Source organism: Canis aureus, chromosome 16 (assembly GCF_053574225.1).
Source record: "Canis aureus isolate CA01 chromosome 16, VMU_Caureus_v.1.0, whole genome shotgun sequence".
NCBI lineage: Eukaryota > Metazoa > Chordata > Mammalia > Carnivora > Canidae > Canis > Canis aureus.
The window spans coordinates 11,750,017-11,775,075 of record NC_135626.1 but is presented as its reverse complement, the minus strand read 5'-3'; the positions used below and the strand labels follow the sequence as shown (position 1 = coordinate 11,775,075).

At 56.5% G+C, this 25,059-nt stretch overlaps 1 protein-coding gene across 3 annotated transcripts in view; it reads left to right on the top strand.

Moving 5' to 3' along the window:
• NACC2 (NACC family member 2) overlaps positions 1-25,059 on the top strand; it is a 67,885-nt gene that overhangs the window by 18,961 nt on the left and 23,865 nt on the right. Inside the window, exons 2-3 of one of the 3 annotated variants that reach the window (XM_077851359.1) lie at positions 19,159-19,586; positions 19,950-20,106. In XM_077851359.1, coding sequence (XP_077707485.1) covers positions 19,221-19,586; positions 19,950-20,106 — 523 coding nt within the window. In that variant the 5' untranslated portion in view covers positions 19,159-19,220. Of the gene's footprint in view, positions 1-17,529; positions 17,811-19,158; positions 20,107-25,059 lie in introns of those variants that run through there. The other 2 variants (XM_077851358.1, XM_077851357.1) reach the window with 2 other exon arrangements.

The window sequence follows — 25,059 nt, the reverse complement described above, 5'->3', positions numbered from 1 at the left end:
ATAAACCATCCATCTCCCCACCCTTCCTCACCAGCATCGGGTGGTGTCATGATTTTGACCGTAGCCATTCTGATAATGTCTCGTCGTGGCATTGATTTGCGTTTCCTGACGGCTAATGATGGCTAATGGCGGTGAGCATCTTCCATCTCATGTGCTATCTGTATACTCCTTCATGCATGTCTTTTGCTGATTTTCTAATTGGATGGAGTCTTACTGTTGAGATGTGGGGCTTCCTTATAGAGCCTATATAGTGACCCTTGGTCATGTGTGAGATGTGCAGGAAGTTTCTCCCAGCTTGTGCCATGTCTTTTCATCTTCCTGACAAGATCTTTTGCCGAGAGCAATAGTTTAAAATTTTGATAAAGTCAGGTTTATGAGTTTTTGCCTGGGGGAGAACGTCGTGTCTAGCCCTAGATTCTGAAGTTATTCTCCTGTTCATTTTTCTCTTTTCTTTTCCTTTTCCTTTTCTTCTCTTCTCTCTCTTCTCTCTCTTCTCCTTTCTTTCTTTCTTTCTTTCTTTCTTTCTTTCTTTCTTTCTTTCTCTTTCTTTTTTAGATTTTATTTATTTATTCATGAGAGACAGAGAGGCAGAAACATAAGCAGAGGGAGAAGCAGGCTTCACGCAGAGATCACGATGTGGCACTTGATCCCAGGACCCCAGGGTCATGCCCTGAGCCGAACACAGACCCTCTACCAACTGAGCCACCCAGGTGCCCCTTACACGTAGATTTTTTTTTGAATGATCATAAATAGTGTTGTATTTTTAATTGTGGTAATTGATGGTCTATAGAAATACAATTGTTTATCTTGTATCCTGTAACCTTGATAAACTCAGTAGTTCTAGGAGGTTTTTTGGTGGATTCCCTGGGATTTTGTATGTAGACAATCCTGCCATCTGCAGATAGGGACAGCTTTATTTCTTCCTCTCCAATCTATGTGTGTGTTTTCTTGCCTTATTGTGCTGTGTTGAGCAAGAGTGGTGAGGGCGGATGTCCTTGCCGTGCTCCCCATCTTTTTTTTTTTTTTTTTTTTCCGTGCTCCCCATCTTAAGGAGAAAGCATCAACTGTAGGATTTTTGTAGATGCTCTTTTATCAAGTTGATAAAGTTCTCTGAGAGTTTTTATCATGGGTGGGTGTTAAATATTGTCAAATATTTCTTCTGCATTGAGACTGGTATGTTCATGTGATGTTTTTCATGAGTCTGATGATGGTGGGTCACATTGATTTTAAAATATTGAATCAGCTTGGCATCCCTGGAATAAACCCCACTCAGTCATGGTATATGATTTTATTGACATATTGCTGAATTCTATTTGTTCATATTTTGTTAAGGATTTTTGTTGTTGTTGTTTTTTGTTTTTGTTTTTTGTTAAGGATTTTGGATCTGTCTCATGAGGAACATCAGTTTGCAGCTTTTTTGTGTGTGTGTGCTTTGTCTGATTTTGGTGTCTTTGAAGCTAGGGTAATACTAGCTTCATCATTGAATTGGGAAGTGTTCCTTCCTTTTCTGTTTTCTGGAAAAGGTTGTGTACAAGTGGTGTTAATTTTTCTTTTGACGTTTGTTAGAATTCCCCAGGGAAACCATCTGCACTTAGAGATTTCTTTTTTGAGAATTTTTAAAATTACAAATTCAATTTCCTTAATAGTTGGAGAAGGCTATTCAAATGCTGTGTTCCATGTTAGGTGAATTGTGGTGGGTTTTGTTCCCCCTTAGGAATTGGTTATTTAAGGGATGCCTGGGTGGCTCAGTGGTTGAGTGTCTGCCTTTGACTCAGGGTGTGATCCCGGAGTTGCAGGATCAAGTCCCACATCGGGCTTCCTGCATGGAGCCTGCTTCTCCCTCTGCCTGTGTCTCTGTCCCTCTCTCTGTGTGTGTCTCTCATGAATATATGAATAAAATCTTAAAAAAAAAAAAGGAATTGGTTATTTAATTTATGTTGTTGGGTTTATGTGTGTGAAGTTGTCGGTATCATTCTTTTTTCACGTCTGCAGGGTCTGTAGTGATATCCCCTGTTTCATTACTGATACTAGTAATTAATTTGCCTTCTTTCCCACTTCTTGTCGGTTGTGCGAGAGGTTTTTCAATTTCATTGATCTTTTAAAAGAACCAGCTCTTTGTTTCATTGATTTTTTTCTCTATATTTTCTTTCTATTTTCAATTTCATTGATTTCTGCTCTCACCATTATTTCCTCTGAGTTTATTTTCCTTCTTTTTCTAGGTTCTCGAGATGAAAGCTTAGATTATTGATTGGAACCTTTTCCTTTTTTCTACTGCAGGCACTTAGTGCTGTACATTACTTTTCAGCTCTGAAGGGGTGTCCCACACGTTTTGGGATGTCATGTTTTCCTTTTCCTTCACGGGATCTCCTTAAGATTTCCTCTGACACGTGAGTGACTTAGAGGCGTGTTGCTTATTTCCAGATGTTTGGAGAGTTCCTTGTTAATGTTTATGTTAATTGATTTTTAATTTGATTTTGTTGTGCTAGAGGAACCTACCCTGTATGATTTCAGTTCTTTTAAGTTTCTTGACATTTCTTTCTTTGTTTCCCAGGATATTGCTTGTCTGGGTGTAGGTTTCATGGACACTTGAAGGGAACGTGTAGTGTACTGTGCCATTGTTGAATGGATGGCTCTGTAAATGCTGATCCTATTGGTTGACTTTGGTTCTCTGTATTGCTGCGGATCTACTATCTAGTTCTGCCCATTGTTCAGAGAGGGCTGTTGAAGTCCTCAGATAGGGTTGTGCACTTGCCAACGTACAACACTATCTATGATCATTCAAAAAAATCTCTTTTTAGTTCTATCCATTTGTGCTTCAGTATATTTAGCTCCTCTCTTGTCTGGTATATACATTCTGAGGATTGCTGTGCCTTCTGGGTGGATTAACCCTTTGATCTTGTGAAATGCCTTTGTCTCGATCATTTTCATTTCTCTGAAATCTGTTTGATAATAGTAGAGCAACCCCTGTTTTTTTTTTTATTATGCTTGCATGATTGATCTTTTTCCATCTTTTTCTTTTCAAATTGCCTGTATCATTATGTTTGAAAGTGAGTTTCTTGTAGAGAGCATATAAGTGGATCCTGGTTTGTTTCATCTACTCTGCCAATCTCTGTCTTTTAATTGGTATATTTAGACCATTTATATTTGATAGAATTATTGCTATGCCACGGCTTACATCTGCCATTTTATTTTTTTATTCTGTTTTTTTGTCCTTTTGTTTGTTTCTGTGCCTCCCCCCTTCCTGTGGGTCCCTTGACATTAAAATTTCATTTTGAAAAAAAAAATTTTCATTTTGATATATCTGAAGTTTTTTCTTTTTGAAAGAAAGCTTTAGTGAGATATAATTCACATACCATACAGTTACCCATAGGGTACACAATCCAGTGGCCTTTACTCTGAGTTTTGTAACCATCATCACAGTCTATTTTAGGACATTTTCATCAACCCAGAAAGAAGCCCTATCCTCTTTAGCTGTCACTCCTACTCCCTCTTTTCCTCCCTGATCCCCCACCACTTCTGGCTCTAGGCAACCACTGATCTGTTTTTGTTTTTGTTTTTAAGATTTTATTTATTTATTCACGAGAGACAGCGAGGCAGAGGGAGAAGCAGGCTCCACGCAGAGGGCCTGACATGGGACTCGATCACGGGACTCCAGGATCACACCCTGGGCTGAAGGCAGGCGCTAAACCACTGAGCCAGCCAGGGATCCTGTTTTATGTCTATCAATTGCTTGTTGTAGACATTTCATACAAATGGAATCATGTAATATGTGGTCTTTTATGATTGGCTTTCCTTTTTTTTTTTTTAACTTAACACCATGTTTTCAGAGTTTATCCATGTTGTAGCATGTGCCAGTACCTCATTCCTTTTGATGGATGAACAATATTCCATTGTATAGCTGTGCCACATTTCGTTTATCCATTCTTCCACTGATGGACATTTGGGTTGTTTCCACTTTTTAGCTATTGTGAATAATGGTGCTATTCATACACCAGGTTTTGCATGGACATTTGTTTTAATTTCTCTTGGTTATACCTAGGAGTGGAGTTGCATATGGCAATTGGCAACTCCGTATTTAACCTTGAGGAACTCCCAGATTGTTATCCAAAAATGGCTGCACCCATTTACATTCCCATCACATCTTCCCCAACATGTTTAATCTGTCTTTTTGATGATAGCCATTCGAGTGAGTGTGAAGTGCTATCTCATTATGGTTTTGATTTGCATTTCCCTAATGGCCCATGATGTTGAACATTTTCTCATATGTGTATTGGACATTTGTGTAACTTCTTTGGGGAAACGTTACCAGATGCTTTGCCTATTTTTAAATTGGGTTATCTTTATTGTTGAGTTGTTGGAGTTCTTTATATATTCTAGATATAAGTTTCTTGTCAGAAATATGATTTCCAGCTATCCCTTCCCATTCTTTGTTACTTTCTTGATGGTGTCCTTTGATGCACAAAAGTTTTTAAATTTAGTGAAGTTAAGGGCACCTGTGGCTCAGTGGTTGAATGTCTGCCTTCAGCTCAGGTCGTGATCCTGGGGTCCTGGGATTGAGTTCCTCATCGGACTCCATGCAGGGAGCCTGCTTCTCCCTCTGCTTATGTCTCTGCCTCTGAGCTCTCGCTGTCTCTCTCGTAAAAATAAATAGATAAATAAAATCTTTAAAAAAATTAATGAAGTCAAATTTATCCAGTTTTCTTTTGTTGTTTGTACTTTTGGGGTCATATCTAAGACTCTGTTGCCTAATCAGAGGTTACAACAATTTACTCCTATGTTTTCTTTTAAGAGTTGTATAGTTTTGGGATGCCTGGGTGGCTCAGTGGTTGAGCATCTGCTTTTGGCCCAAGGCGTGATCCCAGGATTCAGGATCGAGTCCTGCATCAGGCTCCTTGAAGGGAGACTGCTTCTCCCTCAGCCTGTGTCTCTCTCTCTCTCGCTGTGTCTCTCATGAATAAATAAATTAAAATCTTAAAAAAAAAAAGAGTTGTATAGTTTTAACTCTTACATTCAGACCTTTGATTTGTTCAAAGTTAATTCTGGTAGATGGTGTGAGATGAGGGTCTAAATTCATTCTTTTACGTGTGAATATCCAGTTGTCCCAGCACCATATTTTGAAGATGATTCTTTTCTAGTTGAATGGTCTTGATCCCCTTGTTTGTGTCTAGATTTTCTCTTTTATTCCTCATGTCAGCTGCACTTTTGATTACTATAGCCTCACAGTAAGTCTTGAAACTGGGAAGTACGAGTGCTCTTTGTTCTTTTTCAGCTTTGTTTGGCTCTTCTGGGTTTCTTTTATTTCCGTATGAATTTTAAGATTGGCTTTTTCATTTCTGTGATGATATCAGCTGGGATTTTGATTAGAATCACACTGAATCTGTGGATGAATTTTGGGGAGTACTACCACCTTAATGTTAGGTCTACCAATCCACGAACATGGATATCTTTCCATTTATTTAGATCTTTAGTTTCTTTCAACAAAATTTTGCAGGTTTTTAAAGTGTAAGTTTTTATACTTCTGTTAAATTTACTTCTAAGTGTTTTATGCTCTTTGATGTCATTATAAATAGAATTATTTACTAATTTTCATTTTCAGATTGCTCATGGCATATAGAGACACATTTGAGTTTTGGTTATTGGTCTTATATGTTATAACCTTGCTGAATTCATTTACTAGTTCTAATTGTTTTTTGTTGTTGTTGTTGTTGATACCTTAGAATCTTCTGTGTTACAAGATCACGTCATCTACAAAGAGATAGTTTCACTTTTTTCTTTCTATTTTTTATTTCATTTTTCTGCCCAGTGGCCTCCACTAGAGACTCCTCTGCAGTGTTGACCTCCTTACCTTCTCCCACACCCTAGTAGAAGCAGCCAGTCTTCAACTGTTGAGTATGACATTGGTTGTGGATTTTCACATATGCGGTTTTTCAGGTTGAGAAAATCTCCATTTCTAGTTTACTGAGTGATTTTTTTTTTAAGATTTTATTTATTATTTATGAGAGACACAGAGGCAGAGAGAGAAGCAGGCTCTATGCAGGGAGCCCAATGCAGGACTCGATCTCAGGACCCTGGGATGACACCCTGAGCTGAAGGCAGACCCTCAACCGCTGAGCCACCCAGGCGTCCCTCACAGAGTGTTTTTATGTGATGGTTACGTGTTCCATGTTTTTAGATAACAAATGTTAGAATTATCTGACAGAGTTTAATGCATCCCTCCAGTGTTCTACAGTGTTCCATATTCCTGGAAGTGGAGGTCTAACATAATTTTGATTCCAGTTTTGATATCAGTTTGAATTATTTAATAGAGTTGACTATGAATTTTATATTTTTTCATAGTCTTGAGCCCAATGTAAAAGTAATGCTAGCTTTTCTGGTTGGTCACACAGTATTCAGATTAACTACTTTCCTCATGAGAAAACACATCCAGATCTTGATAATAAAATGCACACTAGATTTATAAGTCAAAGAAAAGACATGAGGTTCCCCTCCCAAAGTTATCGAGCAGCCTGATTTGTTCAAGATTATGGAAATTTGGAGTTTTATACGGAAATACTTTTTGAGCTGGTGGTTTCTCTGAAAAGGGTCCCCTTCCCTTTAAATGTTAGCTCATTTATAATATTAGAAGGTACCTTGCTTTATATTCTGGGAATTCTAGAGGTTTTAGATTTACAAAGTCATTATCTGTGGGACACCTGGGTGGCTCAGCAGTTGAGCGTCTGCCTTTGGTTCAGGGCATGATCCTGGGGTCTTGGGATCGAGTCCCACATTGGGCTCCCTGCATGGAGCCTGCTTCTCTTTCTGCCTGTGTCTCTGCCTCATTCTCTGTGTGTCTCTCATGAATAAATAAATAAATAAATAAATAAATAAATAAATAAATAAATAAAGTCTTTTTTTTTAAAGTCATTATTTGTTAGCAAGTTGAGGACACAATTCTTTAAGAAACTCTAAGTCATGAACAATACTCTTCAGAGTTAGGAAAAACTCCAACCCAATGTGAGAGAGGGCTCATCTCAGGTCTAGACAGAGAGCACTTGCGGCATTAACCATGGGTCAGAAGTAAACACAGGGAGCGGCTCGCTCACCTCTCCTTGTCTGATGGGAGAGAGGTCTGTCTCTGCAGTGTGGACCTGAGCTCCATCCTTGATTGATGAGCGAACATGACTGGCAGCACAGATCAGACCCCCCTCGACCGCCCCGAAGAGTTTCCTCGTGGTCAGACTGGATCACCAGACCTCAAGCACCGCCTCCCCAACCTGCTCCCCGGCTTACAGTGTGGAGGTGCTCCTACAGGGCAGCCGAGACCCACCTCAGTGCTGGTGACTGCTCCTCCCTGTTCCTTGTCATGGGGCAGGGACATGGCCCGGACCCCAAGTTGCACAGGATTCAGGTGGGCTCACAGACTTGCCCAACGGCCAGAGGCAAAATAGTCTTGGAGGGAGAAATAAAGCATAAAAAGAGAAAAAGGCAGTCAGCTTGGGCTCAGATGGGGAGATGGGGCGCCGGTGCTTCGCCACATGCAGGCCGCCGGGTACCTGCTGGAGCACAGTGTTTCCTAAGGTGTGAATGAGAGCCTTGTGCCTGTGTGAGCGCGTGCGGAGGGTGTGCTGGGCTCCTAGTGGAGGGGCTGGTGGGGCGGGAGGCAGGGAGGGCAGGCCCTGGGGAGCAGGTGGGCCTGCAGGAGGAGCAGGTGGCCTCCTGGACCTGCCAGACGGCTGTCCTCGCCCGTGGGGTGGTCTTTCCCTGCAGAGAGAAAGCTTGGCATCTTTCCTGGACAAGAACGATGTGTTAGGTGGAACCCGATGGAGTCTGGGTGGACAGTAAGGCAGAGGGGCTGCTCGTCTAGGAGCAATCGTGGGGGCAGCCCTGCTTCCCTGTGGTGAGGGGAATGGTTATGCTACTTCCAAGTGCTCAATGGCTCTCTGCAGTGTACCGCCCATCTGGAGCTGAGCTCTATCTCATGAGCTTGATCCCCTCCCCAGCCTGCCTGCCTGCAACCAAACCCCCTTTTCTGAGCAGGTGGTTTTGGGGTATCTTGCTGGGGGGGAACCGCTGGTTCCAGGTGCCATGTGGGCCCCATGCCCCTGCCCGCTTGTTCCCTTCGTCCACTGTTCCCTGTGCTCTGCTGTTGGGGAGCAAGCGCCAGCCTCCCCTGGACCCCAGGTTCTCCTGCAGCGCTGAGTTCCCAGCTGACCCCCCAGTGGCCAGGGCCCCCTTCGTGTTCTGCAGGGCTAGGGAAGCATTTTAGTGAAGTGGAGCAAGTGCCCGGAGCTGCCAGGTACACTGCCCGCCATGGCTCCCGAGTGGCTAGAGGCAGCACACGACATGGCCCAATGTCCCCACTACTCCCCACCCCACTATACCCTGTCAGGCCGTGGGAGGCCACCTGGGGTCTGGCAGGGTGTGAGCTGGGGGCTGCGCTCTCCCTGACCTCCATGAAATTCTACGGCAAATAGAGCCCAAGCCTGAGAAGGGCCTGCCACTGACCCCTCTCCACAGCCCCTGGATGGGGGTGGGGCGTCTCCTTCAGCCTAGGATGTGCGGTACCAGTGGGCCTTGTCCCTACTCTGGGACAACCTAGGATCAGTAGTGTGGTCTGAGGCGAGGCAGTCTGGGGGTATTACACCCTCACGCACACACCTGCCTCTACTTCCTCTGCCCCATCCCACCTGTGTGGACCCCCCATCTGCAGGCTCTCAGGAGGTTTTTGGGTCTGGGGGGGCTTCTGGCATGCAGAGAGGGGGAGGTTATGGCAGAGGTGCTGGCCCACAGCTGGATACCCAGAGAGCCAGAGCAAGGCAGGGGGAATGAGCCAGGGAGACCTGAGGCCCTGGGGTCCGGAGGGTGGTGAGGCCTTGCTCTGGGGCCCAGGGTGTCTTCAGGGCACTTGGTGCCCACCCAGCTGCATCTGGGATGGTCACCCAGGCATATTCTGTTGCTATTCTGTCCTCTGGGCCGACTTCCGCCCTGGAGGTGCGATGGGTCTGTGGGTAGGTAGAGCCGGGTGGGGCCCTTAGCCCTGGGGGCCAGTAGGCCTGGCAATCCTCTGACCACACAGAAGGCCTTCCGCCCCCTCGTGTCAGCTGGCCAGCCTGCCCTGGTGTCCTGCCCTTCCTGGTGTGGGCACTGAGCCCTCCGTCTCTGGGCACACCGGCCAGCCCATCCCGTCCCATCCCTGTGCCACAGCGTCGGTGAGGTCTGGGTGTCTGCAGCCCTCACCTCCTGCTTGCCGTGGGAGCCACGTGAGACTCGGGGTGGGGGTTAACCTGAGGCCTGGTGGGGCCAGCCTGGTGCTCCCTGCCTGCCCCTGCAGACTCCTCTGTGGAGGAGGAGCCGCCTCTGGGAGGGGAGCCGGGTCCTGCCCACTGCTCCTGGGCTGTAAAGTCGGGTATTTATGGTCTTTATTTTTCATATCAGTAATTACCTTTTATGGCTCCAGCTGTAAGCGGCGGCCCGTGCCTCTGATCGCAGGCCGAGCACAGAACTACCCCGCCCTCCGCTCCTCCTTCATGTGGCAAGATGCCTCTGCCTCGCACAAGGACTTGGGGGAGATCTGGGCTGTGGTTAAGATTTTCACACTGGAGCACGAGGACAATTATGTGTAGCTTTTATTCGGCCCCCAGGATTCTTACTGCATTATCCGTATTTCCTTTAATTTGTGGGATTTCTAGTAAATGGGCTTAAAAATAGGTCTGGGCGTGATGCCAGGCAGATGCGGGCAGCAGGCATCTCTGTGTCTCCTCCTCCAAAGGCAGAGTGGGGCAACCCCTGTGTCACTTGGGCCTGTGCCTCCTACGGGTCCCCCCAAGGAGAGCAGGGCCGTGCCAGCCCAGGTGCCCTGACTCCTGGATGGGAAGTGGGGCTGGGTCTTGGCTGCTGCGGGGGTCCAGGACCAGGGCAGGTGCCTGGAGCTGTGGGGAAGGCAGGCTCGGGGGCGTTTGGGGTCTGTTGGGGTGAGGCCAGGTGGCTTACGTACCTATTTGCTCACTGGCTGGCAGCTTTGCCCCGGGGTACACCAGGTGTGGCCCGGCCCACAGGGCCCTGAGGTCTGTATGTCTAAGCCGCCTGCTTAGGTCCCAGATGCCCTTTGCTGCCTACCTGTGAGGTGGGCTCTAAGTAGCAGGTGTGGCCTCTGTCCCCCTCCCTCCCGGGCCTAGACCCTTCTGTTCTGTTGGCCCTGGTGTGTGTCTCCCTGCAGCTGGGAGGCCTGGCCCCCAACGGCAGAGTCAAAGCCCACCGGGTCTCTTCTGCCCATGCGGGGCTGGGGCATCCTTGAGACTCAGGAGACCTACTGCCCCGTCCTCTTGGCCCTGAGTGGCCTGGCGCACTGTCCAGGATTCTGTCCCCCAGCGTGGGGCATTTCCTGGGGGGCGGGGGGCGTTGGTTCTGGTTCTGCGCTGTCGCTAGAGCTGAGCAGGCAAAGCGCCAGAGTGTCCAGAGGGTCTCCTGTGGAGACTGGGAGAGGGACTCAGCCCCCACCCACGGGGTGGCCCCAGGCCCACAGGGGCCTCTGTGAGCTGGGTGGCCGCACGGAGTGGGTAGCAGGTTGTCCTCAGGCCTAGAAGAGGGCAGGGGGCAGGGAACTCCTTAGGGAGAAGGTGAGCAGGCTGGCCAGCCCTGTGGCACTGGGGAGGGGTCTGTGAGGCTCTGCAGGCATCTCCCCGACTCTGGGCCCTGACTGGATGGCCAGCGAGGCTGAGGTTGGCCAGGGAGCGGGTGGGGACCCCGCTGCCCAGCTCCAGGACAGCCACCACCCTGTCACCAGCTGTCAGCATGCCTGGGGCTCCAAGGTGGGGACTGCTGCATCGTGGCCCCCCCCCTCCAGTGGCTGATTTAGTATTTCTGTGTCGGTCTGATTTACATTAGGTTTTTAAGCATAATTAGAAATGCAGGGGAGCTTTGTGTCTTACCTCGACTATTTATGGCACGATATGCAGATGAGGAACGGCTATGAATATTAACGGCGGGGGTGTGTGGCGGAGTCACTGTGGGGAAGGAGTTGGTGACCCACAGTGTAGGGCAGCGTCTGCCTGCCACCCTGCCACCCAGACCCCCCCGGGCCCCTCCCCCCAGGCCCTGGGACCCCGCCACCCCCCACCGTACATAGGACGTTGGCAGGGGAGGATGCCTTGTGGGCCGAGGAGGGGGTCCAGCTCCACAGAGCCCCGCCAGCTGGGTCTGGGCAGCCCCAAGGGCTCCCCGAGCCGGAGGTGCGAGGGGGGGACCTCCTGTCAGCGGCCAGGGGAGGAGGAGGCCCGGCTGCAAGCTCATGGAGCTGGCTTTTTAAGTTATTAAACTATGCCCTAGGGAGACGCTCTTCAAGCTTACGTTATTTAAATTACAAATACGGGTGAGAGAGAGTGAGAGAGATTGTCGGCTCTGTTCAAAACACTGCTTCATTCTTTTGGAAGCCTTCTGGAACCGTTTTGTGGCTCATGTGCGGACCTGCTGGGTCCGTAGGGCTCCCGGCGGGCGGCAGGCCAGCCTGCTCCTTCTCTGAGTGACCTCAGGCCGTGTTTGTTTGGCCCCAACTGCACGCCCACACTAAAGGCAAAATATTTGAGAGTGACGGGTCGGAAGACAACGTTGGTGGCAGGTGGTCATACTGGGTGGCAGTGGCCTGTCTGACGGAGCCCCGCAGGTGTGGGTCACCAGACTGGACCCTTGTCAGAGCCCATGCAGTGGACACCTGCCACGATGCAGGACCCACTCTCCCACCCGCTGGGGGCGTGTTCAGCCTGCGCCCAGCTCCGTGGCCCGGCAGTGTGGCTCCAAGGGCTGGTGCCACCTGCACTGTGGCCTGGGTCCTCTTCTTGGGAGAGGGCACCTGGGAGGGATTGATAAGCACGTGTTTGAATTTGCACATGCTGGCACAGCGCCCTTTTCTGTTTGGGGGATGAAAAAGAAAGGCTTCCAGGCAAACGTTTGTTAGTAAAGTTAAAACTGGTTTCATTGCTTGATGGTGGTCCAGGCTGTGGTCTGGGGTGGAGACCACCAGGGGCCTGGGGCTCGGGGCGCCAGGGTGGGAAGTTTCAGAGGCCCACGTGTCCCTTCCCCTGGCACGAGGGGCTCCAGGCCGAATGCCCATGGGGTTCTGCTCTGCAGCCGAGCCCTGGGGGCCAGGCCAGAGTTGCCTCCCTGTTGTGGGGCTAGTCCTCCCTCCCTGGATAGTGAAGTGGACACTGGCTGGGTGCTGTTGTGGGATGCTGGGGAGACGTTGGCCCCCTGGCCTCTGCGGGAAGCATGCACTTGGTGCCTCTCTCCCGTCCACACCCACCTGGAGAACAGGGGCTGGGAGGTGAGCATACAGCAGGCAGAGGAACCCAGCGGCAGAGGAACCCAGGGAACAGGGGCTGGGAGGTGAGCATACAGCAGGCAGAGGAACCCAGTCGGGGACTGTGGAGAGGGGCTCCTGGTAGCCTAGCCCTGCTTCCGCTCACCCCAGTCTTCAAGGGGTGACGGGCCCTTCCATTAGCAGCGAGGCCATGGCTGCTCAGCTTTGTTTTATGATGTATTAAAAGTTTAATGCTAACCCGAGCACCAAGCTGGTTGGTGCCTCACCCAGCGCCCCGGGGCCTGGCCCACCCTGAGCAGGGCAGCCGGGCAGGCTTGCTGAAAACCAGCACCTGCCGTGACCCTTTGGGGGGTCAGCCAGCCTCCCTCGCTCCCCGCAGTGGCAGAGCAGCATTCACTGTGGCTGGCCACCAGTGCGCTCAGCTCCTGTAGCGTAACCAAAGCCTGCGCTCTAATCGAAAAGCCCAGGCAAGTGCTCTGCGGGCCTCAGTCCAAAGTGAGCCTCCCTCCCCGAGGACCCCTCCTCACCCTCCCTTCCTGCTCACAGTGTGTGCATGCTGACTCACGGGGTAACTCGGGGGCGGTGGGGCGGTGGGGCGGTGGGGCGCTGTCCTGGGGGTGTGGCCTGGCACCTTGACTTTAGGAGGCAGCCTTGTGGCCTGGCCGCTGTGACCTGGCCGTGGGGGCCGGGAGGCCAGGGAGGCAGGGAGGTGAAGGGGCTCCTTTGGTCCTGGCCCACCCGCCTGCCACGGTGGGTGTGATAGCTGTGCGTGTGTCCGGGCCCTGGCCTCTTATTAGAGTGGAAGAATTAAATCCTGCACAATAATTGTATTTAATTTCAGTTACGTCGCCTATCCTCTCCTTGTGGTGGTCACCCCACAGAAGTTAAACGTTGCATTCCTCCACCTCAGGAGGCTCCCTGGGATCTGGGGGAGGGGGGGTACGGCAGGGCGAGGTGTGGCAGGGCCAGGGTCCTGGCAGGGCTTCTCAGGACATCAGGCCGGGACCTGGGGACCCTGGGAAGAGGCCCCTCCGCTGGGCTCCCCATCCTTGTCTGGCTCTCTGGGCCCCAGGGGGAGTCCTTGGCACATTCCTGGTACCTGTTGGGGTCCCTACCCCCCCAGGTGCATGAGAGCCTGGCCGCACCCCGAGAAGCTGTGCCCCATTTGCATCCTGCTTAGGCTCTCAGGTCCTGCTCGGTGCATGTGTGTGGCTCTTAGGACCAGTACCTCCACCTCCTCCTCACCAGGTCTTCCCTCCTCTTTCCTCCTGCACCTGCAGGCAGGCTGCCCTTGGGGGACTGGGAGGAGCTCTGCTTGATGGCCCAGAACTGCAGGTCCTAGGTACTGGCTCTCCCTACAGGAGTGGTCTGTATGGGATGGGGGTACCCCCTGAGGCTGGCACAGCTACAGGGGCTGGACTCCGACTTTGGGATTTCCCAAAGTGGATTCCATGGTGGAGGGTATTATGAGGAGGGAGGGTTCCATGGTGCAGTGGCTTGGAGGATGGCCAGAGTGGACCAAGAGCTCTTTGATGTCTCTCCTGGCTCTTGAGAGCCTTCCTGACACCAGTGGGCATGGTGACTCTGGCCGTGGGGGAGAAACCCAGTGGGAGCTGTTTGAGAAGCAGGAAGATGGGGAGACTGGCAGGGAAGGGGGAAGGTGTTCTGGATGGGGCACGGTCCCACCGCCTGGGGAAAGGTGAGAGGGTGTCCCCGCTGCCCTCAGCCCACTCAGGTCCTGGGGCCCTCCTCTCTGGCTGCTGCCCGAGGGGCGGCCCGTGGCCTGTCCTGCTTTCACAGCTCCAGGCGCAGAAACCAAACCTTTATTTTATTGTTTTCTCCTAAAGTTCGGCTTTGTTGGCGTCCAGGCCCAGGCTTCTAAGAAAGCAATCTAAAACCAGCCCCCTCGGGGCTCTCCTGTACCAGGCTATGGGGCAGCAGCTTCACCTGTGCAGGTGGCTTGAGGACACAGCAGCAACAGCACACTTGTCCTCCATCCCCGGGGACCAGACAGCCTTCTCACCTTCCAGGGGAATAATGGTCCCCTCTCTGAGTGCGCAGCCTGGCCCCCAGCCCTGAAGTGTAGGTGTGGGCGGAGATGGGCGGCGGGGGTGGGAGTGGGAGCAGGGGCAGAGGGAGCCACCTGCCTTACCACCCCTCCTGTCCAGGTCATGGTAGGTAGCAGTCATCATGGGGCAGGTGACTGAGGCACAGAGCATGCTAGGCTCAAGCCGAGTGCTTCACCGATACCGTTTCCCTCAACTTTGTGGTGACCGTCCGAGGGTAGACCTGACCCCCAGTTGACAGATGAGCACCCCAGATGCAGTGCCATTTGCTTGAGGCCGCAGGACATGGACACAAAGTAATCGGGGCAGGGGCTGGCATAGGGAGGTATTCCTTGGTGGGGCCCAGGATTCCAGCCCTGCTGACAGGCAGAACCTGCTGTTTGAAGGGACAGGCTCTGAGGGCCTCCCATTGTCCCCTGCTCTCGGTTTGGGACCCGACCACTGGCCTGCCCAGCCTCGAGCAGTGGGGACCCTCTGGGGACTGGTGTGCAGTGCACCTTTGCTGGCTTGGCCCACCCCTCCCCAGGCTGGGTCACCCCCTTTCAGTACCAGGGCCCTCATCTGGCCCTGGGGACCCTGCCCGCCGCCCTCTGGGGGACACCTGACAGCAGGTGCTGTGGGTCTGTGAGGGGCCGTTTGGGGTGCCCAGCATTTGGCTGAATGCCCACCAGGCATCGGGCAGACTACCCTGCCCTTCTTCAGCTCAAGAGTGGTACCTGGCAAGCTTCTCTGAGGAGGTGACGGGGAGGAGGTTCCTGAAGTCAGCAGGCCCATCCCAGGGAGAGCTGGGGGATGGCTCCTGCAGGAGTTGTGTGTGCCTGGGCTCTGTCTCCCCCCCCCCCCCCCCCGTCGTGGGTGCCACCATCCTTTGGCCTGTGGGTGTCTCTGTGTTTCCCCAAGTCTCCCTCTGTGGCTGGTGGCATGTGGGGGCTGTGTCCCCAAGCCCCACCCCAAGCCTTCAGCCCCCTCATCTTGGGGTCGTTGGGCTTCTCTGGGGCCCCAGGAAAGGGAGACCACCAGGACAACACAACCCAGTCTGGGAGCCCAGCAGGGCTTCTGGCAGGACTTCTCTGGGTCCATCCTTCTGGGTCTGGGTGAAGGGGAGCTGGCGAGTCTGCCTCCCCCCCACCCCTGGGTGTGCAGACACCCATGTTCATGTGGATACTCACTCCAAGCCTGCTGCTGCCCAGGGCAGCCAAGGAGTGGCAGTTTCCTAAGGCTGTCCATGGCCCCACGTGGCTTCCTAAGGGCGGTGGGGACCCGGCTGTGAGGGGTGTGTGGCCTGAAGCCTGTCTTGCTGTTGACCAGGCCCACCGCCCACTGGACTTGCTTCATCCAGGTGGGGGTGAGGGAGGGCTGAAGTTTGGATTCGCTCCATTGCCAGGGGACCAGGCCCTCATATCTCCTTCCTGGGCCAGGCTCCTGTGCCCTGCCCCCAGCCGAGCCCCCATGTCCCTCCCTCTAGGCCCCCCATGATCGCACCCCCCCCCAGCTGGCCTCTGGATCCTCAGAGCAGCGAGTGGGGACCGTTTCTGCCAACACTGCAGCCACAGTGCTGGTGTCACCACACTGAGGGTTCTCATTGTCCCCTGTAGGAGGCGCAGAGCCCCCTGAGGAGCCCCAGCCAGCCACTGCCCCCGGGGGGGGGGGGGGGGGGGGGCTTCCCCACACCTGGATTTCTTCCTGCTCCCATCCTTCCTTGGTGTTTTATCTGCTCTCGGAAGCTGAGCCCAGGGTGTGTGAATGGGGAGGCGCCAGATGGCCCTTTCTTTCTCTCCGGATGCTGCTGCTCGCTGGTGGGAGGGCTGCCGCCTGGCCCCCCAGCCCCTCCCAGCTCCAGTGGCCAGGGTTTGTGCTTGAGGTGGACTCTGCGCTGGGTGCGGCAGGGGACCACACTCAGCCATTGCCAGTCTTGACTCTCTTTCTGCAGGTGCGTAGGCTCTTCCCAGAGCACAGTTAGTGGCAAGAGGGAAACTGAGGCTGGGCAGGCCACAGGTGGTTGAGTCTAGACCAGGACAGGCTGGGTGCAGAGCACAACCTCCCCTCCCCAGAAAAGCCCAGGAGCCATCAGATGTGGAGGGCCTTCATACTGTCAGCATCACGGTGGGGGGGTGACCATGCTGCCCCCCAGAAGGGAGGGGTCTGTCAGCACTGCTGGTTGCAGCCCCCCATATGGGCCTGTCCCAGTTGTACTTGCAAAGTAGTTGTTCTTGAAAAGACCCGTGTCGGGGGCTAGGGGACAGGGTGACTTCTCTGGGTGAGTGGGATGGGGTGCAGGGGTGCAGGAGTGGGACCTGCTGCTCAGGGGGGCCCCGGGGAGAAGTGGGGAGGCAGGTGTAGAGTGCTAGAGGCTCAGGGCCTCATCTCCCACCTGGGCTTTCCTTTCTGCTTCGTTTTCTCATCACCCCTCTCCCCTGGGCTCCCCCTCCTGGGCTCTACCCTCATATCCAGCTTCTGCCTGTCTACCCTGCCTGCCCCCTGCCCCCCACCCTCTTGCCCCCCCATACCTGCCGTGCCCCCATCTTCCCCACCCCATCCTGTTCTCCCATACTCCCCCCTGCCCTCTCCTCTCCTTGTCCTCCCCCCCACCGTCCCCCTTCACCCTCCCATCCTCCGTCCCCCTCACCCCATGCCCTATCCCAAGCACCCTCATCCCCCTGTCCCCCATCCCCCTTCATCTCCACCCTCACGTCCCTTGTTCCCCCTCTGCCCCCTGGCCTGCCCCCCCAAGGCCCCCACCCGGCCCCCTGCCCGGCCCCCTGCCCGTCCAGCCCGCCCCGTGGAGTTGGGTGGCCCTGCCAGCCCTGCAGACTGTTTGGAATAGTTTAAATGCTTTGACACTCGGGCTGCATCGGGTGGCAGAGCGGCAGTTTACTGGGTAATTCACATGCAGAGCCGCACCATAAATCTCGGGCGCTCAGTTGCCGTGGCACCACGGAGCGTTTCCCCACGTACAGTACAGTATTTCTGCCATCTTTGTTTGCATTGCGGTGAGTCATCAAAGTCTGTCTTGTACCAACACCCGGAGCCGTGCATTCCTCTGGCACCAACACTCCACTGTTTTTAAAGCTGGGGCTGGAGCTGGCATTTACTTGGGCTCCCAAATCAAAGGCGGCTATTCATTCCCAAGAGCTGCCTGAATGTCCGTCTGCATCCGGCCTCTTCATTTAGATGCTGTGCGCTGCCCCGGAGAGCCGGGCTGGGTGCAGCTGAGCTGCGGCCGCCAAGCCCGGCGCGGAGACTCTGCCCTGCTCCTGCTGCTGCTGCTGCTGCTGCTCCTCCTCCTCCTCCTCCTCCTCCTCCTCCTCCTCCTCCTCCTGCTCTCCCGGCTCCTCGCGCCCTCCCCACCCCAAGGGCTCCCGCTCCGTTTGCTGCATTCCCGGAGCAGCTGGCGAGCCTGCCCCTGCCAGACTGAGCGGGCAGTGCCGGGCCACCGGCGGCAGCCGCCGAAGGTAGGTCTCCCCTGCGGGCGGGCGCCGCGGGCTGGCCGGCAACTTCTCCGCAGCGGGGGCACTGCGGGCCCTCCCCCGGCGGCCACCCATCTGCCCAACTCCAGTCGCCGGGGTCCGGGCGCTCCGCCCTCCCTCTGCCCTCCCTCCACCCTGCCGCCCGGCGCCTCTGCGGCCGCCTGCACTTTCCTCCCGCGGGACAGAGCGGCCCTTTGTGCGGGCGCTGCTGTGCGGAGTTGGGCCGGCGCCTTCTCCACCCGGCCGGCACCAGCCCCCCTCCCGAGCCCTGGGCAGCAGATCCGCCTCGCTGGAGCTCTGCCCCCGCCCTGGGGGCGCCCGGCGGCGGAGGCAGCGGCTCCCAGAGCCCTTGCCGGGTCTCTCCCCTGTCTCCCCCGACCCCTTTAGTCACCTGGGCTGGGAGCGAGCCAGCCAGGATTGGCCAGCGTGGGGAGCCGGGGGACGGGGAGGGCGGGCAGATGGGGCTGCGCCAGGCTCCCAGCAGCCGGTCCAGCCCTGTCCCTGACAGTGCCGGCGGCCTGGGGAGCCGGTCCCGGGGGAGGGGCCGCCTGACCTAGCTTCGGCTCCTTCCCCTGGGTGCCCCCACCCCTAGCCTTCTACCTCCACGGCAGCAGCCGGCAGGGGGGACGGGCGGCTTCTCAGCCAGTGGGGCGGGACCCTCCCCTTGCCGGCCCTCAGTCCGTCCGTCCGTGCGGCTGCTCTGAGGGAAAAGAAGACAAACCAGAAACCAAAAGCCTCCAGAAGGGCCCCTGCAGGACCCGCTGGCTCTGGGTGGTGGCCCCTCCCAGGGGAAGGGCTGTGAGGGGCTCCTCCGCCGCTAACTTTTTCTTGGGGAGAAGAGTTTGCAGACACGGCCTGCTGCCCTCTCCCCTCCTGGCAGCCGCGCGTGGCAGTGCCCTGTTCCATGTTCCATCCTCTCCGTCCTCTCCACCCTCCTCAAGCGCAGGCCTCCGCTTCTGTCCCTGGCTTCTGCTCAGACGGGGCGTTCCTGCCCGAGGGTGCAGGCGCTGTCCTGGGGGTGGGCTCTGGGCGCCCCTCAAGGTGGGGGGAGCGTTCCGCACCTCCCCCTCCTGCCCCCGCCGGCCGGAGCGGGGCTGTGCAGCTCAGAGTCTGTGCAGTGCTGGTCACAAGCCCAGCCAGGGTCCCGCCCGGAGGAGCTTGGCCTCAGGACGTCCCCTGGGTTGCTCGCCCTGCTGGGGGGGCCCGGGAAGGGCACCGCATGCGGGGGGGGGGGGGCACGGACATGCCGGGGTGGTGCATTCCCATAGGCTCGCTGGTGGACCGCGCCGTCCAGGAGCCTGACTGAGGTGTCCCCATGCCCTCTCTCCCGCAGATGTGCCCCTCTCGGGCGCTCCCGCGCTGAGTCTGAGGCGAGCCCTCTAGCGCCTGCCCGCCATGTCGCAGATGCTACACATCGAGATCCCCAACTTCGGGAACACCGTGCTCGGCTGCCTCAATGAGCAGCGCTTGCTGGGCCTCTACTGTGATGTGTCCATTGTGGTCAAGGGCCAGGCTTTCAAGGCCCACCGGGCCGTCCTGGCCGCCAGCAGCCTGTACTTCCGCGACCTGTTCAGCGGCAACAGCAAGAGCGCCTTCGAGCTGCCGGGCACTGTGCCGCCCGCCTGCTTCCAGCAGATCCTGTCCTTCTGCTACACGGGCAGGCTGACCATGGCGGCCAGCGAGCAGCTCGTGGTCATGTACACGGCCGGCTTCCTGCAGATCCAGCACATCGTGGAGCGCGGCACCGACCTCATGTTCAAGGTGAGCTCGCCCCACTGCGACTCGCAGACCGCCATGATCGAGGACGCCAGCTCCGAGCCCCAGAGCCCCTGCAACCAGCTGCAGCCGGCCGCCCCCACAGCCCCCCCCTATGTCGTGTCCCCCTCTGTGCCCATCCCGCTGCTGACCCGAGTGAAGCATGAAGCCATGGAGCTGCCGCCGGCTGCTGGCCCGGGCCTGGCCCCCAAGCGCCCTTTGGAGACGGGGCCCCGGGATGGCACGACGGTGGCGGCGGCCGCCACGGCGGCGGGCGCTGCCCCTCTCAAGCTGCCCCGGGTCTCCTACTACGGGGTGCCCAGCCTGGCCACCCTCATCCCCAGCATCCAGCAGGTGCCCTACTCCCAGGGGGAGCGGACCAGTCCGGGGGCCAGCAGCCTGCCCACCACGGACAGCCCCACCTCGTACCACAATGAGGAGGATGAGGAGGATGACGAGGCCTACGACACCATGGCGGAGGAGCAGTATGGCCAGATGTACATCAAGGCCACTGGCAGCTATGCAGGTAACGTGCGGCGGGGGCCTGGCCCCGAGACCCAACTGCCAGTGTAGCTGCGCCCCCTGCCCTGGTGGGCAGAGGTGAGCCTGATCCCTGCCCCTCTGGCCGTGACCACTCGGGGAGGCTGCTGTGCCAGGGGAGTGCAGGGGACGGTCCCTGACCCAGGCTAGCTGAGCAAGAGGGGCAGGGTCTTAGCTGAGGACCAGATGGTCATTTGATGCCGGATAAAACCCCCCCAGCCTGTGTGATGGGGCCTGCTCTCCCCTGGGCCCAGAGGAGACCCAGGGACCTGCCCGAGGGCTCATAGGATAGTGTGCGGCCCACCTGCTCGAGGCTGGGGTGATCTGTCTGCCTGCCCTTTGACCTGAGCCTTCTTCCCCCACCTGCCCAAGTGCTCTCCCCTTCCCTGTGACTCGGCGAGGCCAGAGACTCCCCAGTGCCTGGCTCATTTGGGTCCAGCACCAAGGGACAGGCTGGAAAGTGCTTGTTGGACTGAGTGAGCTGCTCCCCCCACATTGTTGGTGGGGGGCTCCCCTGCGGGGGACCTACACCCCTGAGATGCCCCAACTTAACCTGGTGTTCTAGACCACATCCTGGTCCCCAGAGACTTCAGGGTTTGCTGGGCAGAGGGTCCGGTAATTGGGGCCCCAGCCCCAGATCGGGTGTCCACCTGCCTTCCGTGTTCCCCGAAAACTGGCTCTCTGCCTGGGCCCGCTGCCTGCTCATTTGCTTGCAGGGCCCATGTCCAGTGGACGGGCTCTGGACACACGGTGCCAGCGGGAAGTGACGTTCCAGAGTGGGGGCGCAAAGGGTAGTATGGGGACTCTCTCCTCTGTCCCTATGTCCTGCTGCCCTGATGAGGTCCCCCACCTCCAGGTGGGTACTGGTCAGCAGTGCTGGGGGGTGGGGGACCCGACTAGCTGGGGCCCTTGGGACAGCCACTCCCTGGGAGCAGCCAAGGATGTGTGTCTCTCAGCGCTGTGGGAAGTGGGGAGCCTCTGCCCTGGGCTCCTCAGGGGCTGTGGGTAGTTGGTTTCTCCCTAGAACTCATTGCTTTATTTGAATGCATGTTGTTAGATTTGCATGAATTCCACAGGACCTTAGCACAGACACCACCTTGATCTGGACTTGCTGCTTCCTCTCAGTGGCAGAGGGAAGGGCTTGGTGTCCCAACACCAGGAAAGCTGCAGGCTCTGGCTCGGTCCTTCAGAGGGCCACTGGACTCAGGCCTCAGGGAGGCCCCCAGGGACCTGCCCCGAGTGCAGTTCCCTCTGCCCGCTGCTCACAGGCACCTAGGGTCTGGGTAACCTGCCAGGTGCAGGCAGAGGGAGCTGGGACCTGCCCAAGGAGCCACTGTGGTCCCCCATGGAGCCGACAGGATCCCAACCTCCAGACATCTCCATGTGGTGTGGCCACAGGCCTTGGCACGTATGGGATGGTGAGAAACAGGACAAGGTGCTGGGATCGCTGGGCAGGTACATCTGCCCCTTCACCCGGACGTGCCTGGGGCCCTCTTCCCACCTGCACAGTAGTGGCCTACCTGTGTCCTTGGGTTTTCCAAGGAACCTGTGGGACAGTGGCCCTGGAAAGGCCAGGGTGGGGGTTGGAGGCCAAGCTGCCTTGGGCTGCCTCATAGCCTTGGTAGTGACCTGGCTTTCCCACCTGTCCCCCACCTCAGCTCTCAACCAAGATGCCAGGGGCACAGGCCTGGCCCGGGACATTGTGTCCGCGGAGGGTCACCCATCCATCTTCTCCCTGGGGGCGTCGGAGGGAGGATGGGAAACGGGAGAGGGAAGTGGGCATGGGCGAGCCGCCCATGGGGCCAGCCCAGGGTGCTACAGTCTGGGTTTTCTCCTCGGCTAGACCATAATTGGGGCAGGGAGGGGGGGTGTGATTTCTTGGTTAAAATCTAGGTTATTGGCAGTGACGTCGCTGGCATCACTGGGCGCCGGGTGAGCAGGGAAGAGGGCTGTGGGGGAGGGGGCCGTAGGGGCCAGCGGGTTGGGGGAGCCGCCCCCAGAGGCCAGCTGCCCGCACCCCAGGCTCCCTCTGTGCACTGGCTCGGCTTGCGGAGGGGGTGTCCTCAGCCCCTCGGGCTGCTGAAGAGCCTGCTGCCCATAGTCTGGGGCCCTGACACAGGTTGGGCAGGGCTGGCTCTGAGCTGTGGAGTCGGGAATGCCCCAAGGTGCACCCCTATTTGTGAGGACCCTCAGGGATTCCCCTGCCGCCTGGCCTCTTTACCCACCCATCAGCTGAGAGGCTGGCCTGAGTCACCTTCAAGGGTCTTTTGACCTGCACCCCTGTGGGAAGGCATGGGACTGCCCACGGGGCCCTGTGTCCACCCTCCACCTCGGGAAGAACCAGTAGTAGCTCCTGCCTGGTGAGCCTCTCGTTTTGGAGATCAGGGAATTCAATATGACAGATGAGGTTGGCTGGCCGTCCCCTGGCAGCCTCGCTGGGTTCCTGCCTCTGTCCCCTGCGTCTCCTGCGCTCCTTCCAGGTCCTACCTACTGGGCCATGGCAGGGAGACACCACTGCTGACTTACCTTGTCCCTGGGGACACTGGCGTGGTTTCTAATTTGTTGCTCTTAGGACCCAGTGGCCAGGAAGGGCCTGACCAGGGGCAGGGGATGTGGGCAGGGTGAGTCAGGCTGCCTCCTGGTGCCCCCAGCCCACATCTTGGGGCAACGTGGTCCCTCTATCCCTTCCTCCTAGCTCCTGGCTCGGGGCGGGATCTCCGCGGGGCTCGGGAAGCCCCTGCTCCAGCTCTGAGCTCTGGAGGGATGGGGTCTTCACACCTGCTGCTGCACTGGGAGTGAGGCGCTGCTCCTGTCATGGCAGAGGGTGGGGCACGGAGGGTGCCCCAGTGCAGTACAGGTCTGTCCCCAGGCTCTCCACAGGCCGTGAGCAATGGTGGCCCAGATGAGACAGGTGGACGGCAAGCAGGCCTTGATGTTGGCTCGGTCACCACGAGGCAGGATGGGCTGCCCCCTGGCCCCAGGGAGTGAGGCTTAGGGGCGGGAAGAGTGAGCCTACCAGGGTGTGGTGAGAGGGGCTTGCTGTGCGACCTCTGCAGGGGTGGGGAATGAGGGTGGCCAGAGGGGCCACCCCTGTGCTACTCTGCCATGGCTGGGGTCCACGTGGTACCTCCACTGCAGGTCCAGCCCCTCCTCAGGGTGGGCAGATGCTTAACGGTCACTGGCAGATGTTGGTTCCTGAGACACAAGCCCTCCTAGCCAGGCATGGATGCCAGCCATCCCCTAGGAGGGGACCCCCACAGGATGCCGGCCAGGACAGATGGCCATGCACTGGTGTCCGTGTGTAGCGGGCCTGCCCGGCCTTGCTCCCACCTCCCCTCTGGGGGCTGGCCAGCTCCCCTGGGTCTACCCATCGTCCCAACACCGGGACGCAGGTTGGACGCTGGTGGTGCTCAGGTCCAGGTGTGGGGGGCTGGACGCATGGCTCTGCCTGCTGCGAGCAGGAGCTGCAGATGGTCCCTGTGAGCTCTGCCCCGGACCAGGCCCCGTTTAGTGGCACCCACGAGGTCGGTACTGCGTCGACTGCCCCTCTACCACGGCGCCCTGCCTGTCATGGGCCGCACCACCTGCAGCCCAGCTGTACTTGGGGGTCCCGCAGAGAAGGGGAAGGCCAGGTTTGTTCTGCGAATCTCAAGCCCAGCCAGCCCTCACTGGCCTGGCCTGGCCGGGGGTGTCCCCACGACTTTAGAGCTTGGTGCTGGCACGGGGAGGCCCTGGGAGCAGTGGGTGCTTCCTGTCCCTGGCCTGGTGAGCGCAGAGCCAGACAGAGGCAAGTGGGGTCCCCTCCCTTTGAAGGCAGCAATCTGGCCAGGGGCCTGCTTGGGCCAGGCGGGCAAGGGGCAAGGGCCTGGGTGTGGGGTGTTTGGAGGCTTGTCTCTGCACCTCAGGGGGCGGCCTCCCTGGCTCCCTGACCCTTGTGTCTCCTATCTCAGGCACAGGACAGAGTTCCTGGTGCAGGGTCACGTGGAGCCCTCGCCCCCTCACCCCTGGGGACCCTATCTCCTCCATCGGTGTCATTGAGGCGTGGACCCCTGTTCCTCTCTGGAACGGGTGTGGGGGCACCTGTTGGAGTCCCGGACTGTGGCACCAGTGTGCAGTCAGAGGGAGGATGTGTCCATCACCCCTACCCCTACCCCCGGCAGCCTGCGACCCCCTGTCACTCTGGATGTCAGGTGAACACGGTGGAGCTCTCATCCTCCCGCTTCTCTCATCAGCGCAGTGCTTGTGGGGCCCATCCGTACTGTGTGGGCCCGTCCTTTGTTCCCTACCCTTGCCTTGTGCTCACTCAAGTATTTGTTCACGATAAAATACACTGACTCCGAGTGTACAGGTGATTGAGCTTGGTGTTTGGAATTGTTCGAGCACCACAGTTGCAGTCAAGCATAGAGCGGTCTGCCTCCCGTACGATGTCCCTCAGGACCTCTTGCCCCACCTGGCCCCCGCTGCCTCCTTCTGGCTCTCTATCCCTAGCCCTTTGTGTTTTCTAGAACCCCTGCAAACGGCATCATGCAGAATGGAGTCTTTGATTTCTGTCTCCGTGTTCTGTGATTCATGCATACGGTGTTAGTCCTCGGGCCTCGTGGTCCCATGCGGTGGATGAGGCCACCAGCAGCTCTGCAGGGGGCTGTGGTTATCTTGATGCCTTGAACACCTGTGTGCTGGTGGGACTGCTGGGCCCCACGAGAAGCGTGTGCAAGCGCCCAGCTGCCACACGGTCCACTCATCTTCTGAGGGTTGTTCCTCGTCGTGGATGATTTTACGGGTTTTCCCCTTAATTTTACTGACATCTGGCGTTGCATCAGCTCATTGTCAAACGTGAAACCCCCCCACCTTGCGCTCCCGGGGTAAACCCTACCTGGTCATCATGTGTTGCGGTTTTTATATGGTGCTGGGTTTAATTAGCGAGTGTTTTCTTAAGGGG